At 24.4% G+C, this 16,035-nt stretch overlaps 2 protein-coding genes across 2 annotated transcripts in view; one reads left to right on the top strand and one right to left on the bottom strand.

Annotated features, from left to right (window-relative positions):
* The first annotated feature begins 8,012 nt into the window (after positions 1-8,012).
* On the top strand, positions 8,013-13,553 carry LOC132916993 (zinc finger protein ZFP2-like). The gene is made up of 4 exons (XM_060977490.1): positions 8,013-8,357; positions 8,433-8,504; positions 9,783-11,343; positions 12,323-13,553. The coding sequence occupies exon 3, from the start codon at positions 9,794-9,796 to the stop codon at positions 11,339-11,341; it is 1,548 nt and encodes a 515-aa protein (XP_060833473.1). The 5' UTR covers positions 8,013-8,357; positions 8,433-8,504; positions 9,783-9,793; the 3' UTR covers positions 11,342-11,343; positions 12,323-13,553.
* A 1,324-nt stretch (positions 13,554-14,877) lies between these two features.
* LOC132918062 (flap endonuclease GEN) overlaps positions 14,878-16,035 on the bottom strand; it is a 4,185-nt gene continuing 3,027 nt past the window's right edge. The window contains exon 7 of the mRNA XM_060979129.1: positions 14,878-15,339. Within this exon, the coding sequence (XP_060835112.1) occupies positions 15,104-15,339 (236 nt within the window). The 3' untranslated portion in view covers positions 14,878-15,103. The remainder of the gene's footprint in view (positions 15,340-16,035) is intronic.

Raw genomic sequence — 16,035 nt, 5'->3', positions numbered from 1 at the left:
TAAATATTGACTATATATAGGTATATGATTATTATTATTCACCTGCAATAATATTATCTTTACATCGTTGTCATTTGACCACGCGTACTCGGGTACAAACAGTACAGTGAAATTTTTAATAAAAATGAAATTAAAAACATTTTATTTAGAAAACATATTGCCTCAAACACTTGCTAAAGGAATTAACTAATTATTATTATAATATTCAGCTATTTTTATTATTATTGTATTTTAAATGATTTGTGATCAAAAATAAACACGGCAAAATAATTTAGTTATCAATAGTTATTATTTTTATTTTATGAAAATTAATTTTTCTATGATGCAACTATTATTATGATTGAATATTTATAATATTAGTTATATAGAAAAATAATAATATACCTTTTTTCGACGAATTCTCGTACGACACGGTTAATTCTGATTATTATAGTTTATTTAATTATAATCAGTAATATCCAAAATACGGAGAAAGGGTTTTTCTTTATCGCCTGGCCTATATTAGATAATAATCCGTAATAATCTAACTATCTGAGTAAATTGTATGATATATTTTATCATTTTTCTTATATATTTATATTACAATTTAAACAATGTATTTTATTACTAATACAGACAATACAGTAAGTTGAATTAATTTTTAGTGAAAACAATGCACTTAGCACTTATTATACTACTAATATTTAATTATTATAATAGTAAAAATACATAGGCATGATTTTATTTTATTTTTGTTGACGAAATCCAGAAGATACTAATTATATATAACGTTATTAAACATATTTAATAATTATAAGAAAAATGAATTGATACCATGTAGGACGTAGGTAGTAGGTATTCAGAAAATTGTTTATCGTTGACGACGATCGATGGAAGTACAAAATATAGCTGTAGCCTATACTATTATAATACTATAATGATATTATTATGCTTTCATAATTATTAGTAATTTTTTTATTAACACAAATTATAATACTTGTGTTGTAATGAACAAAGAAAATCATGTTGACTGTTGAGCCTATTTACAGCCAACAGTTATACTAACGACTAGCGTTTTCTACGCAGGCGTATTATACGCATGTCACATTCTATATAGACAGTAGACACACTCGACGTGTGTTAAAACAGCTCACTTTTTAAATAAAATTTGTTTATTTATTTTTATTTAAAGCAAAAGTATACTTATTACAATATTACGTCATATTTATATTTTTTTTGTATTTTATATAAAAATACAAATAGGCTTTTATTAGTTTATACATTGAAAATTAAATTGTTAACATTATCTTAAAGTTTATACAATTATATAAGTAATAAAAATAAAATAAATAAATATAAATGAGGCCATGCTAAATTCTGCACCTGGCCAATACTGATTATGTATGTTTTTAAAATTATTACTTACTAGTAAAAAATGTATCAGCGAGGTTACTATGGTAACGTTATTATATCATCGGTTGCTAGGGGTAACCTTGCGAAAATTCCGATTAAAAAAAATAATTACAGTGGGCGTGATCTAAATGTAACGAATTTGGTCAGAAAAAATATATCCAGCCTGAATATATATATGTTTAAAATCCAGAAAAAAAATTTAAATAACGGTATAATAGTATTATACTCGTAAAAATAAAGGTAGATATATCAAGTTATTGAAAACTCAAAAATTATCAGTAGTACAAAAATCTAGTGTTAGTAATATTGTTGACGTTTTCGCAACATCATATCACCGCATTTTACAGTGTATTGATACACAAAACTATACACAAAATAAATATTAGTATATATTGCATACGCATAAATGCATAATACGTTAGTACATAGGTCGCATGTCAATTTGATTTCCAGAGGCCAAATATAAGTAATATAATTAAATTTATTCTGAGCCCCTTGCTCATCATTCTTTGGGTATTAAACCGAAAATGGATACATTCATTGGCGCAACTAGGTCTAAAAGATTTGGGGGGGACCGTATAGGCCCACAAATAAATACCTAATTTGAATTCTATTATAAATCATTATTACATACGAAAAATGATTCTGAACAAAGACAGTTTGTCAAACTAGGTATTATTAACTACATATATATTAATTATATTATTATTACCTACAGTGATTTATTTTTTATTTTATTAGCCAATACTAACTCTGTAGAACAGTGTGGTTGTGTGAATATAGATTTGTGGTATGAAATATAAATAAACAATTGAATTGCATACAATTGATCTGTTACTGTGATATGTGCGGTGGCGTAGCCATGGAGAGGGTAGTGATCCATGCTCCACCTTTCATTGGCCGTATCAACTTAATATAAAAACGCTTGCCAAGTCAGAGATCGGCATGTAAACTTTTTTGATTTTCAATTTTTAGAAATTTATTAATTTTATGCAATATGTATGTATAATATATTTTATTTTCAATATTTTCATTTTCATTTAGTGAGATAGATCTCTGAAACCGGAGAGCGGAATGTATATTGTTTTGGGTCTTGTTAGATTCATATTGGCTAGGAGAAATGCAGTAAGTAAAGATTTTCAGAACTCCTCATCAGCCCCCCCCACCCCTCCGTTTGACAGACACAGACGCCGACGTTTTTGTGGATTCAAATCGTTATACCGCTTTATTGGGTGTGATATCGGATATCTCTCATTAATATTTTATGTTAAAACTAGCTTAATTATCCACCTACTCATTAGTCATTACAACTGAGTTACATTTTTACCATTTCCCTATTTAATAAAAATTCAGACTTTTTTCATTTCAATTACCATACTTATACTTGATTAAAAATCAAGAAAGTAAAATGAACTGTTATTGTTAATCGTTGATTATGTTTTTTTTTAGTATTTTAGTTTTTCTCCCCCCCTATTTTAAAATCCTGGCTACGTCACTGGACGTCAACTTTTACTTAAAAATAGTTTGTAAATGTTCATGGTTTCGACGAAATTTGTCAATATTGAACTTCAATTTTTTTTAAAAATAAGTCATGTAAAAGTATCTTAAATATTTTAAAACAATTATTAAATCAACAACTCACATGAGGAGCCTTGTATAAGACAGTAAATAAGAAGCTTGAAAAGAAACCAAACAAATAATTATGTGAATAATGTTATTACGTAATATTGGTATTTGTTCAATATTGTTACGAACCCTATGAATTATGATTTATGATATATATAATCAAATGATATAACACAAAATATACTGTACGGTATGGCACTATGGCGACACGTTTTTATTATATAATTAATAACACAAGCATGTTGAGGACAGGACGAAAAGTGTGAACATTGTATTATTTAATTTAACCATAAAAGTATACAGGCTTCACCATTTTCAGTCAATATTTATCCCCCATTTTTGGCCAAAATTTTCAGAATCAATTTTCATATGCAATATTGCAATAATGATTTATTGAATTCAACTTTAACAAATCAATTAGTGTCCTACTCAATAATGAGTTGAACTCGATACCTGTTGTATACCATGGCGATTACCTGCTCGACCACTAATATTTTTCTTAATGAATCATAAATGTTGAATAGTATAATTCAGTTATTGCCGTTGTATAGCATTTTGAACACATAACAATTAGCAATTAACATTTTTAATGACTTATTTATACATTTTTTAAAGAGGTAGGTAGGAAAGTGGATACTACATTGCTGTACATTAGGTATTGAGTGGGTCACTATATTTATGGTTGAATTAAATTTTAATTCATGATAGGTATGTATATCATTGTTTCCGTCGTTTTCGAAAAAAGGTGGCTGTTGTGACTGTAGACACTACATTCTATCAATTTATATCATAAACTATGTTCCATGGTATGTTTTTTGATATACATAGCTATTAAAGTAATTTATTTTTGTTTTTATATTGCAATATGTTGATATAATTTTTCCGAAAATATTATGTATACGGGGTGATTGTTTTATTATAAACCACTCATTATTTCAAAAAGTATTCATGTTTTTGAAAACATTTTTTTTACATAGTTTTAAGCTGTGAAAAGTCAACGTTTTTATTAAAAAATTATATTTTTTATCCTTATGTTTTTTAAGTTTTTCACTTTTTTGAATGATAACATAGTTTTAATTTCATATTCCAAAGCAGAACCATTTTCTGAGTATTTTGATACATAAAAATCGAATTTAGGGCGAGTAGTTTATGAGTTATACACTTAATTACACACATAATTTATACACACATAATTTTTTTTAAAAAACGTTAATTTTTTTAACAACTTGAAACAATGTAAAAAAATGTTTTCAAAAACATGAATACTTTTTGAAATAATGAGTGGTTCATGATAAAAGAATCACTCTGTATAATATTAGTATTAATTATTACAATAATATATTTTTTTAAATACCATAAAGATAAAGCAGTAAAAATAGATTCGTATAATAGATAATATTTTAAAATAAATCAAAAATGTCATTGCGTATAATAAAATTCATAATAATATACGTTAAAAGTTTTAAGTTTTCATGAATATTGATTTTGTGTCTATATAATTTTAAATATTTTTATATAAATATAGAACTAATGTGAGATGTACTAAATTTTCAAGAATTTTGATCCAGCAAATACATTCTTATCGACATTTATAAAAGAATAACTAAACTGGGCGGGCAAATGGGTATAGTAGATATTATAATGGATGTGTTAAATTTGAATGCAATGGCAGGTGCCAGGTATCATTGACTCAGTCACGTATCCAGCGGGGGAGGGACTTCCGTGTACAATTACGATCCTTAGAATTTAAACCAAAATAAAATACTTTGTTATTAAAAAATATTTTTTATTATATTGTGGTATGAAAATAAACCACTGTAAAAGAACAATTGTACGAACAGACCGAACAGTACATAGAATGGTTGTATTTCGAATATTATTTTTATCACGGAAGTCAACGTTCATGTCAGCAACGTCGTATAATAATGTCAATAAATTATTATCTATAAAAAAAAAAATAATAATAACGATATATGATGCGGGCATGTGGTATTTTGCATTTGTACATGTTATCGGTATTATAATCGGGAATTCAGGGACTGGAACCTAATGATTTTTACGGTTCTGTTTCATAAAAAAACTAAAATTTCGGTTTCAGTTTCTTTACGGTTTTTAAAAAAACTAATATTTCGGTTCCTGTTTTGGTTTTATACTTCTGTAAAAAAAAAAAGGTTGTGTCGATTTTTTAAAAAATATTATAAAATATTAGTTGTGTTAATTGTCATGATTAGGACAGGTCAATATCAATTTTCAACTAGATATCCTACTAATTGTTTAAGTCAAAGGAAAAAACTAATTACTATAGTAAATAATTACTAAACACTATTAATGTTATGTATCCCCGTTTTAAATAACCCTTTTTTTTAAATTTTTATATCTAGTTTATACTTTAATTGTTATGTATTATTTACTAATTACAACTTATTGTATCAATATTCAGTATTTCAAATTTTAAAATATCACAAACTTTTTATTTATTATCACCACAATACCACATACTATATCTATAGTCTACTATTTAATCTAAGTTCGAGTTATCCCAATTAAAAAATGTTAAAACAATACAAAATAAATTAATTCCTATGTATTTATTATAAATAAAGTACCTATAATGAAGTAAAAATATTTACTATGTGTGTATATATATATTATGTATATGTAGTTTTAAAAAGGTATGTATGTATGTATGTATGTATAAACAAAAATGAGGTTAGAAAACTATTTAAAAATGGTATATATTTTTGTTTGAGTTTTGCTGTTAATTGCAGCGTTTGTAGTCAATCGTAACGATAACACTAATGAGTTAGGTATCTTCTTATTTTCGATATTAAAATATTATACATAGGTACATGAGAGAAATATAACAATTTTATAATAAATAATAATATTAATAAAACTCAAGACTTCGAGTTATCCACGAAAATATTCGAGTTAAACAAGATTTTTTCACATTGTTTAAATAGGAAATTCTATGGACCGGAGACAATAAAGTTCGAGGTATCGATGATTTCAAGTTAAAGAAGTTTGAAATAACCAAGTTCGACTGTTTTAATTGTTCAGTTTATAAAAAAAATAAAAGTTTTTGAATATCAATCATACGTCATGAGAAAATTGTATTAAAATTTATTTCGACCCCCCCACCAAAAAAAAATAAAAATAAAATCCTGGCTACGTGCCTGATTCATTGTATACGAAAAACGATACTAAACAGAGATGATTTGTCAGTCTAGGATAATGAGTAGGATATATTATATTATTACCTATATATTTAAATTGTAATACATCATTATTTTACTCGATTTCGTAAAAAATTAAATTTCATACGCTCATATAATTTTTTTTCTATATTGACGATGGATTTTTTTTTTTACAGTTATTCGAAGAAAAATTTATGGAGAACCTTGAATTGGGTTTTTTAACCTTAGATATAAATTACAAAAGTTTTATGAATTTTCAACTTTAAAATTCCTTGTAAATGTTCGCAATTTCGACATATTTGAACTTTAAATGCTTATAAACAAAAATTATGACGTTTTTTTTATTTTTTTTTTACTACAATAAAAATAACTTATAAATTATAATAAACCTTGTATTAAATTTTAAAGATTTTTTTGGTGTGCCAAATTTTTTTTCAGGCATTTCAAGAAACCCAATTTAGAATAATCAAAAATTTAAATTGTCTATAAATAGTTTGAAAAAATTCTTAATATTTTGAAAATTATTTCGTAAATAGATAAAGCTAATATAAACATTTTGTGAAATGTAAAGAATCTACAATGATGACACTTTAGAAAAATACTGGAAATTACTTTTGACGCCCAAAGTACCAACAAGCTTCAATTTTCTTTTCAAAAAGGACCTAAAGTTATAAATTAAATTTTCGTTATTTTTTATTTTGATTATACTTACCTATAAATTATAATAGTTCTGCGTACGACGACATGTTTCGTATTTTAATAGTATTCAGTGAGTTTTCTAGCAATTCGGGTTTCGTTTAATCAGTTTATTTCTTTTGTGGTAAAGACGCACATTAATATATTATTACATAAGCGACAATACAAAATGAATAGTTTTCGAAAATTGTCAAAATCAGCACCTGCTACATTCTTTTCTAAATGATGCATAGATCTGACAATAAGATACAATAATAGATAATAGATTGTATCATAGAGAATTACTCTATGGATCGCATACAGGAATATGGCTAATGATATAGCTATAAATACATTTTAGAACCAAAATATAAAATAGGTACTTAATTATAATATACTAAATTGTTGACCAACAGTCTAATATATGTATATTATATGTTCATGGTCTAATCAAAGAAACTTATCTTTTACTTCCTCCGACGCACTAAGAAATAATATAATAATACGTAATAAATAATGATATAATTTTATGTATCATTTGAATTTTAGAAAAAAATACTTAAACTGTATAAATATATAATATATTAGGTATATTAAATGTAATTTCAATAATAACTCACCAAGATTAGTAGATTTAACGTACAGAAGTCACAGTTAACTAGATAGTTAGATGCATGACACATGAAAATAACCGCAATAATATGCCGATATCGGTACACATATAGCACACATAAATGTGCTTGTATGCTACCGAGTGTTTGTGTTGACACTTGACACTTGGCTGTACTGCTGAAGACGTCTGTTGTAATGAGTTCTTATTTGTTCTTACATATTCAATGATGTCATAATTGGTGATAACGATGAGACCTTTTTATACATAAAATATGCATTTATTTATTTTTACATTTGAATCAAAAATCTAATAATATAATAATGAAAATATTTCACGGTTGGTATTTTTGTGTTGAAAATAATGATAAGTAATGGCGGAAGAACCGTTTTATTTTTTCATGGAGTATTATAACATTGTGTTGGTTATCTTTCCATGATGCATTATATTCTCCATGTCGTATCAAACCAAAACAAAAATTGACAAAAAAATTGTTGATCCAAAATTCCACTTGTTTTTTGTTTGTTAAATGTTAATTGTTTTAATTTTTAAATTTTTGAGTGCTCCACATATTTGATTTTAATTTATAATTTTTTGCTTTTCTTATTAGCTACTAGTTTTGTTAAATTTTTTCCTTATGTTGTTAATTGTAACACAAAAATTCACTGATTAAATATAAAATAAATGGTTAAACTATGTAAAATAACCACATTTTATATTATTTGTATGCTTCAAACTTTTTAATTTACAATTTAATTGAGTTTAATTAGTTTATATATTATGTAAATTATTATACATACTATTTAGTACTCTTATCATGGAATTTATAAAGAAAAATTATTTTTAAGTTGACCTAGGTAAGTTAATCATATATTAAGAATGTATAGTGTTGATATCTTTTACAACATAAAGATTGATATAATATGTTGTAGGTTTGTTATAAGAAAATTTCAATGAACAACAACAAAATAAATTCCTGACAAATACCCTATACCTACGTAAAGGTAAACATAATACATTTTGTTTTTATATTTAAATCTTATCACTTAATCGTCTTAAGTTTAATTTATTACATTTAACATCCACAGATATGTGGTATAAATTTATTGTGATTTACATTAAAAATATAATATGTCTACTTTTATTGCATAGTCGGTTATTTAATTTGTTAAAATAAATAATATTTTTAATAAATTTGAGCTTTTTAAATATACTGAGTAAAACTATAGAAATTTATAAATCTATATGCCTAACAATATAAATTTAATATACAAATTGTAAATTCTAACTTATAGTATAATAGTACATATCTATCAATAATTTTTTTCAAATTAACTGGCTATCAAGGCCATTAATTATGTAACTAATATATTAATTATATGTTATACACATTTAAGACTAAACATTTATATACCAATAATTTAGTATAATTAAAAATATATTTGTATAGCAAACAAAAAATTAATTCAAGTAACTATTGTTATTAAAGTATTATCTAAATAACTGTTATATTATGAAAGTACAAAGAATTTTAGTTTTACTAAACTTAATTGTAGTGGTTAGAATTGTAATATGTGTATAATTTTCATATAATTTATTCCATATCAGTATTTTTAGTTTAAGTATTTTATCAATTACAGCTATGAAATCCAAAACAAATAAGCTTGATTGATATAAAAACTTGAACTATATAAAATTAAAACAATCGCCTACAAATTGGAGACTTATCTGATTGCATTAAGTGCTAAACAAATATTTTATAGGATATTTAGGATGTTGATAAAAACGATTTTCTCTTGTACATACTAAAAATAATCTACTTTTATTTTTATTGAAGTCTTTAGAACGGTAATATAAAAATAAATTAATTTAAATATTATCTAATATATTTTATAAATTAGTATATTATTAGTTAGACATTTTAAGATATGCAATTATATAAATTAAGTATGAGCTAATAATAATCAATGATGTGTTATATTATTATATATGACATATTGTTGTTTTGACAATTTTTGTGGCAAGATAAACATTGCATATGGTACAAAAGATCCAGATACATTTAAGAATTTATAATTACTTAATTAGTAATTAGTTACCTATAGTCTTTATATAATCAAATTATGTATTATATCAGTAGCTGTTTCAAAATGTATTTACTATCTAGTATTTAATTAATTTACTGTATAACTATCACATCAAATATTATATTATTTTAGATAGTGTATTATATAATAATATACTTAATACAAAAATTATATATAATATATTTTTATTTATAGATAGTAGCTGTATGAGTAACAATAAGGACGAGGTAGTTACAACCATTATGTATGACCCGGGCATTCGGCAAGAACAAAACCCAGTAACGGGTCAGCTATACGCCACTATTGTCAAAAAAGATGATAAAGCATCGTCTGTTGATTTTCCATTTTATAATGTAAATATGGTGCAGAAAGTTCCTGTATCTGGAAATATAGCTGTTCTTGCTGCAGCTTCAGCCAATGGAGTGACTCAAACTGATAAGACCTCTTACCGTTTTGATGTAACAGCACCCTTCAATTATAACTATGCTTTAGTAAATCAAATGTCACTCACAACGGCTGGTGCAGCTTTTAAATGTGATGTTTGTGGTGCTGGATTTACCCATGCATCAATGCTTGATCATCATAAAAAATCTGCCCATCCACAAGAACCACCATCATTTACTTGTTCAACATGTGGTTCTTGTTTTCCTCAAGTAAGAGATATGAAAGTCCATAGATCAACTGTGCACAAACAGTGTTTTTCATGTGGTGCTGATGTTGCTCCACAAACAGTTAAAGGTAAAAAGTCTAGATTTATAAAATGTGTAAGTTGTAGTGGTGGAAATTGTTCTAACTACACACCTCAAGAAAATGAAATAGAATCTAGTGACAATTTATCACCCGAGCAGACTGCAATAATGAAAGGTTATTATCCAGTGAAAAAAAGAGGAATGGCAACAGTCACTAAATGTTATAAATGTAATGGTTCTGGTATTATTTTTTTAGTTAATGGTAATCATGCAAATGTTAATATGAAAAATGATTCAATTAATAATTCAAATACTCCCAACAAACCTTTTCATTGTAACATATGTGGAGGAAGTTTTTCACGTTACTCATCATTATGGAGTCATAAACGTCTGCATACTGGTGATAAACCTTACAAGTGTGAAATTTGTGGTTTATCATTTGCAAAAGCAGCTTATTTAAAAAATCACGGTCGAGTGCATACAGGTGAAAAACCTTTTAAATGTGGCGTTTGTGGAATGCAGTTTTCTCAATCTCCTCATCTTAAAAATCATGAAAGAATTCACAGTGGTGAACGACCTTATCAATGTGAAGTATGTGATAAAACTTTTGCTCGCCATTCTACATTATGGAATCATCGTCGTATTCATACAGGAGAAAAGCCTTATCGTTGTGATATATGTGGATCGGCATTTAATCAAGCCACACATCTAAAAAATCATGCTAAAGTACATACAGGTGAAAAACCACATCGTTGTGATATTTGTGGAGTTGGTTTTAGTGATCGATTTGCATTAAAACGACACAGAAATATACATGAGAAGTATGCTAGACAACAAAGTGATGCAGCTGCAGCACATACTGTAACGCCACCATCACAAGAATTGGAACCAATAAGTGGTCAAACCCAAATTGAAGAATGTATATACAGTGCTGACTATACTGTTGAAAAGTATGATGCAGCAAATAATATTCCTACTGATATTGTAGAAGTAAAAGTTGATCAACAGAATCAGCGTGAACATGATACACAGCAGCAACAAATTGAGGATTGCATTTATAAATAATGGTCAGTATATATAAACATAATGACATGATATTATTTAATATTTAAGTAAATTACGATGGTTGATTTGCTAATTTTCTAGACTAACTATCTGAAACCTAATAGACAATATTATTTCAGATGAATATGTAAATTGTAAAGATTAAATTATTATGGTCAATTTCTAGGTTCTAAAAATTAATAGATTATTAAATTCTATACTTATCTTAATCATTTGTTTGTATATTTGTACAATTTAATTTTTTTAGAGTATAATTTTTTCAAGTTTTTAATAACATTTTTAAAGTTTTTTATTGATACCATATTATTAATTATGTTAATACATGGTTTGATAAGCTACCTACTAGCAACATGTTATCAACATTGAAAAATGTATTATTTCATTTTATGCTAACCTCCATGTATACATTTCTATAATTTATTAACCTTACTTTATTTTCTAATTAAGAAGTAATTGAGTTACAACATACTTCATCAATGTTTTTAAATCATGTACGCACAACTAAAATATAGAATAAAAACTTCAAATTTGTTATTTTTATTTACTGATTACCTTCATTATTTTTTAATTGCCACTTTAATTTTATATATTATATCTCTGCATCATGGCTTTTTACATGCAACTTTGTTTTTAATAGCCATTGAAATGGTTTTGCATATCAGGTGGAGGAGTATTTTCAATATAAACTGTCCAAGCAAAAAGACTTTTTTGGGCACTATTGTTTTTAAAAAATTCAAATATAAAAAAAAAATTAGGTAGAGCTAAATGAGATGTGTTCTTGGAGTTGCAATTTATATACAGTTTTTTTTAAACCAAAAAAAGGTTAGTAGTCACTTTTAAAAAAATGTAGGTAGTTTATTATATATGTATACCTCCAAATCTGCTGTAACATATTGAACTACTTTAATTATAGAGAAAGTTCTACACTCAAAATTAGATATAAACTACATTTGAATAATATATTTTTTATGTTTTTTTTAGATTTAAGAAAAATTAAACAAGTGAAGAATCTAATAAAAATATGTGTATCAGAAGTATAATAAGATCTAATGGGTTTAAGTATTTACATCATACAAAAATCAAGCATCCGTTTACAACAAAAATTTAGAACTCACATAATATGATTTAAAATATGGTGCTATACATAGTTTTATTAGTTTAAAATTTTAAATATTAACTTATAAGATTTAAAAACAATAAATGAATCAAGCTAATATAATAAATTATAAACTTTGTTAAAGATAAAAACTGCATATTTATGCATCAATCATGTGTATTCTTTTAAATAATTACATATTAGGATTTTATTTATGTTTGATTTTCCAAAAATGATCTTTATTATGATTGTCATAGAAATGTTATATTTTAGCAACCCTTATGTCTGTAAATACTATAAGTTAAGAGTATTATTAATACCTTTATAAGTTTAAAGAACTAATAATTAAACTGTACAAAACAATTATACATATTACTATATTGCTTATTTACTTCTTTAAATTGGATTTGTATTCAAATATTCATAGTACATATTATGTGAATTCATGTGTCGCTCTTCAATAATTGATTCCAGTCAAATTTAAAAATGTTTATTTAAATATCTTCATTTGTGAATAATTATTTAGAATAAAACAGTAATGAAAATGAATGCTAATTATTTCGCTTTTTGCCCATTTTATACACCACAAATCCAATTTAAAAACGAAATAGATCATAATTATTTTTAATCTTTTATTTATTTATATTATTGACTTAAAAAAATAATTAGGTAATTTCCTCAATACAAATTATATTTTCATTTGAAATTAATGTACGATTTATTTTATAAAATCAAGTATGAATCTAATAAGTTACATTTTATTTGAAATAATAGTTATAATATGCAATACTAATTATGATCTAATATTTAATAATTATATATACTGTATAAAATATATTTTCAATTGTTTATTTTGTTAGTAATTTTTTTAAATTATTATTATTATTATTATCATTATTATTAATTTATCAAAGTATTTACTGGTATAATATTATATTTGTTATTTTGTATACATAATACATATGTATATAATATATAAACATTTATACATTTTTATTGTAATGTAATTCTGATGGTTTATATATTATGCTATTAAGTTAAGTTTAGGATTAGAAAGACTTTTGCGCAAATTATTTTTATAAAATTATAATTAAATTTACCTACTGACATTGATAATTATTTTAACATGATTTTTCTAATCCTCTTCAATTGTATGTTCGTTTAATTGTGTAATGTTTTATTTTATTAAGAATTATTTTAAATTTCATTAACTTCTGTGGTAATTGATCAATAGTGTTAAATCTGTGTCTACAAAAATACTGTTATTTTATTACTATATAATTCCTAAAAGTTAAAGTAGTGTTTGAAATTGTTTTAGATTCTGAGTGGAGCGATGAATGTATTTTTAATTTTGTTGTCAATGATTATAATATTTACAAACAAACATTGCAATGTATAACAATATATAAATTTATAATATTGTTATTAATCAAGAAGTTTTAGGTATCTTTAATTGACAAGCAAGATAATTATTTTATTAATTAATGTTTAAAAATTCTGTTTGCTGATGGCCTTCCTAATTTTTATATAGGGTGTGGGTGTGTTATCTACATAATGTATAGGTATATATTACACCCATAGGTGTTCCCAGTCATTTTAATATTCCCAGAATATTAAAACTAATTACTTGAAATTAATTCTGCTAAAATGTAGAACATTATATGTTTGAAAGATGAAAATAACACATGCAAGCAGTATTTTATGGCCTTTTAAGAAGGGTACTACTGGTACCAGTATACTATACCTACTATATTGCCATCTTCTTACAAATGTACAACATAGAAAATCTGTGTTTAGCACTTTCAATTTTATGTAATAAACTTTAATAATAAAGTGAATTTACTTATCATCTAATTAAATAGTAATAATATTATTTGTGGTTGCTTATGGTATTTTAATTTTTAAGCAAGTTATGAATTTATGAGTATGAAAAACATTACAATTTAAAAACGTTCATGACTTGCTTAAAAATATTGTAAGAATTACAGATAATGATCTTATCTTTTAATTTGACAATAATGCAATAAATCCCTTAAATTATTATTATTATTATTTGAACTGCTTAAAACACATTTTGTATGTTTAACATTAAATTTGTAAGATACAATATAGTGGGTTTGACATCATTTATAAGAATAAGAAACAACTAAGTCATCAAATATTTCAAACTTGTAGAATCTATATTCAATTTTTATATTAAATTATTAAAGGTCGAGATATTAAAAGATTATTTTAGAATATATGAGTTTTAAAATTAAACATTCATCTCTGATTAGTGATACTAATACCCACTTAATAGATGTATTTTTTTTAAAGTAATAAGATATTTGTGACTTGCACATAGTAATACATTTCTAAAAAATTAAACATTTTATACTATAGCATTAATATGAACATGATATAATTTTTCCATTTTTATAATATTAATGGGCATATAACATACATTATGAGATCATTAAGATCTAATATTTTTATATTGATATTTTTTATAATTATGAATAATTGATTGAAAAAAATTCTTATTAGTTTTTTGATTAGAACAAAATTTAATATGAATATATTACAATTAAAATTTTAATAAAACAAAAAAATACAAAAAAACTTAAATTATAATAAAATAAAACATTTACGATTCATAAACAATTCTTAAGATATAAATATAAAATTTAAGTTATAATTCCATTAATAATATCAGACATATCCAAGTCAACAGAATCACATTCAAAGTCAGACAATGTCAAACTATCGTCTTTAATCTTTTCCTTCATTATAAATTGATCCAAGGGACCTTTGACACTATTCTTTCCTTTGTTAATTTTTTTAGACTTTTCGTGTTTTTTAGAAATGTTCATTGTACATAATTTATTTGTTACTTCTAATAAATTACTGTCATGGATTGTAACTGAAAACAATGCATATTAAAAATTATATTTTATTAGTATAATACATATATCATAATAAAGCATCAAATAGAATATTAGTAAAGATAAAAAAATTTTTAACATGAAATTGTATGTTATTCTTTAATGCTAGTTAGTAATTAATTAAACAGTTTATTTGATACAATAAAATAAAATTGGACAAAAATAAAAAACTTAGTAACATATTTTAATTTTTAAGTATGTCTTAGATAAAATTATTTTTTTCTTACGAAAAAATATAAAGTACTTATCACATAAATAATTTAGAATTTACTGAAATAGAAAAAATGCTATAAATCATTCAGAGTATTGGATCATAACCACTGTAAAAAAAATATGAGTATATGGATCACAAATTAAAATTAAACTAAACAAAAACATGGTTTAGAAATCTAATGTAAAATTCTGTATTAAAAAGAATAACTACCTAATCTATTATATACGTTATAGAAGATTGGTTAATTGTCATATGTGCTTTAAATATTAAATTAATTATGTTAAGCAGATCTATTTTATCTTATTATTATAATACTTATAAAGATTACAAAATGCACTTAAAATAATATTACACAGTGTTAATTTGTGGTAGTTACATAGTTTAATAGTTAAAATAACAAAATTGAGTTTACCAGAAAATTGTATAGGAGGTAGTTGCAATAATCAATAAATACCAAATA

This window comes from Rhopalosiphum padi, chromosome 1 (assembly GCF_020882245.1).
Source record: "Rhopalosiphum padi isolate XX-2018 chromosome 1, ASM2088224v1, whole genome shotgun sequence".
Lineage (NCBI taxonomy): Eukaryota > Metazoa > Arthropoda > Insecta > Hemiptera > Aphididae > Rhopalosiphum > Rhopalosiphum padi.
The sequence above is the reverse complement of the archived record's forward strand: the minus strand, read 5'-3'. Positions and strand labels throughout refer to the sequence as shown.

What these genes read in the sequence shown, in the direction of transcription:
- LOC132916993 (XM_060977490.1), top strand. Translation starts at nt 9,794, where the DNA reads ATGAGTAACAATAAGGACGAGGTAGTTACAACCATTATGTATGACCCG.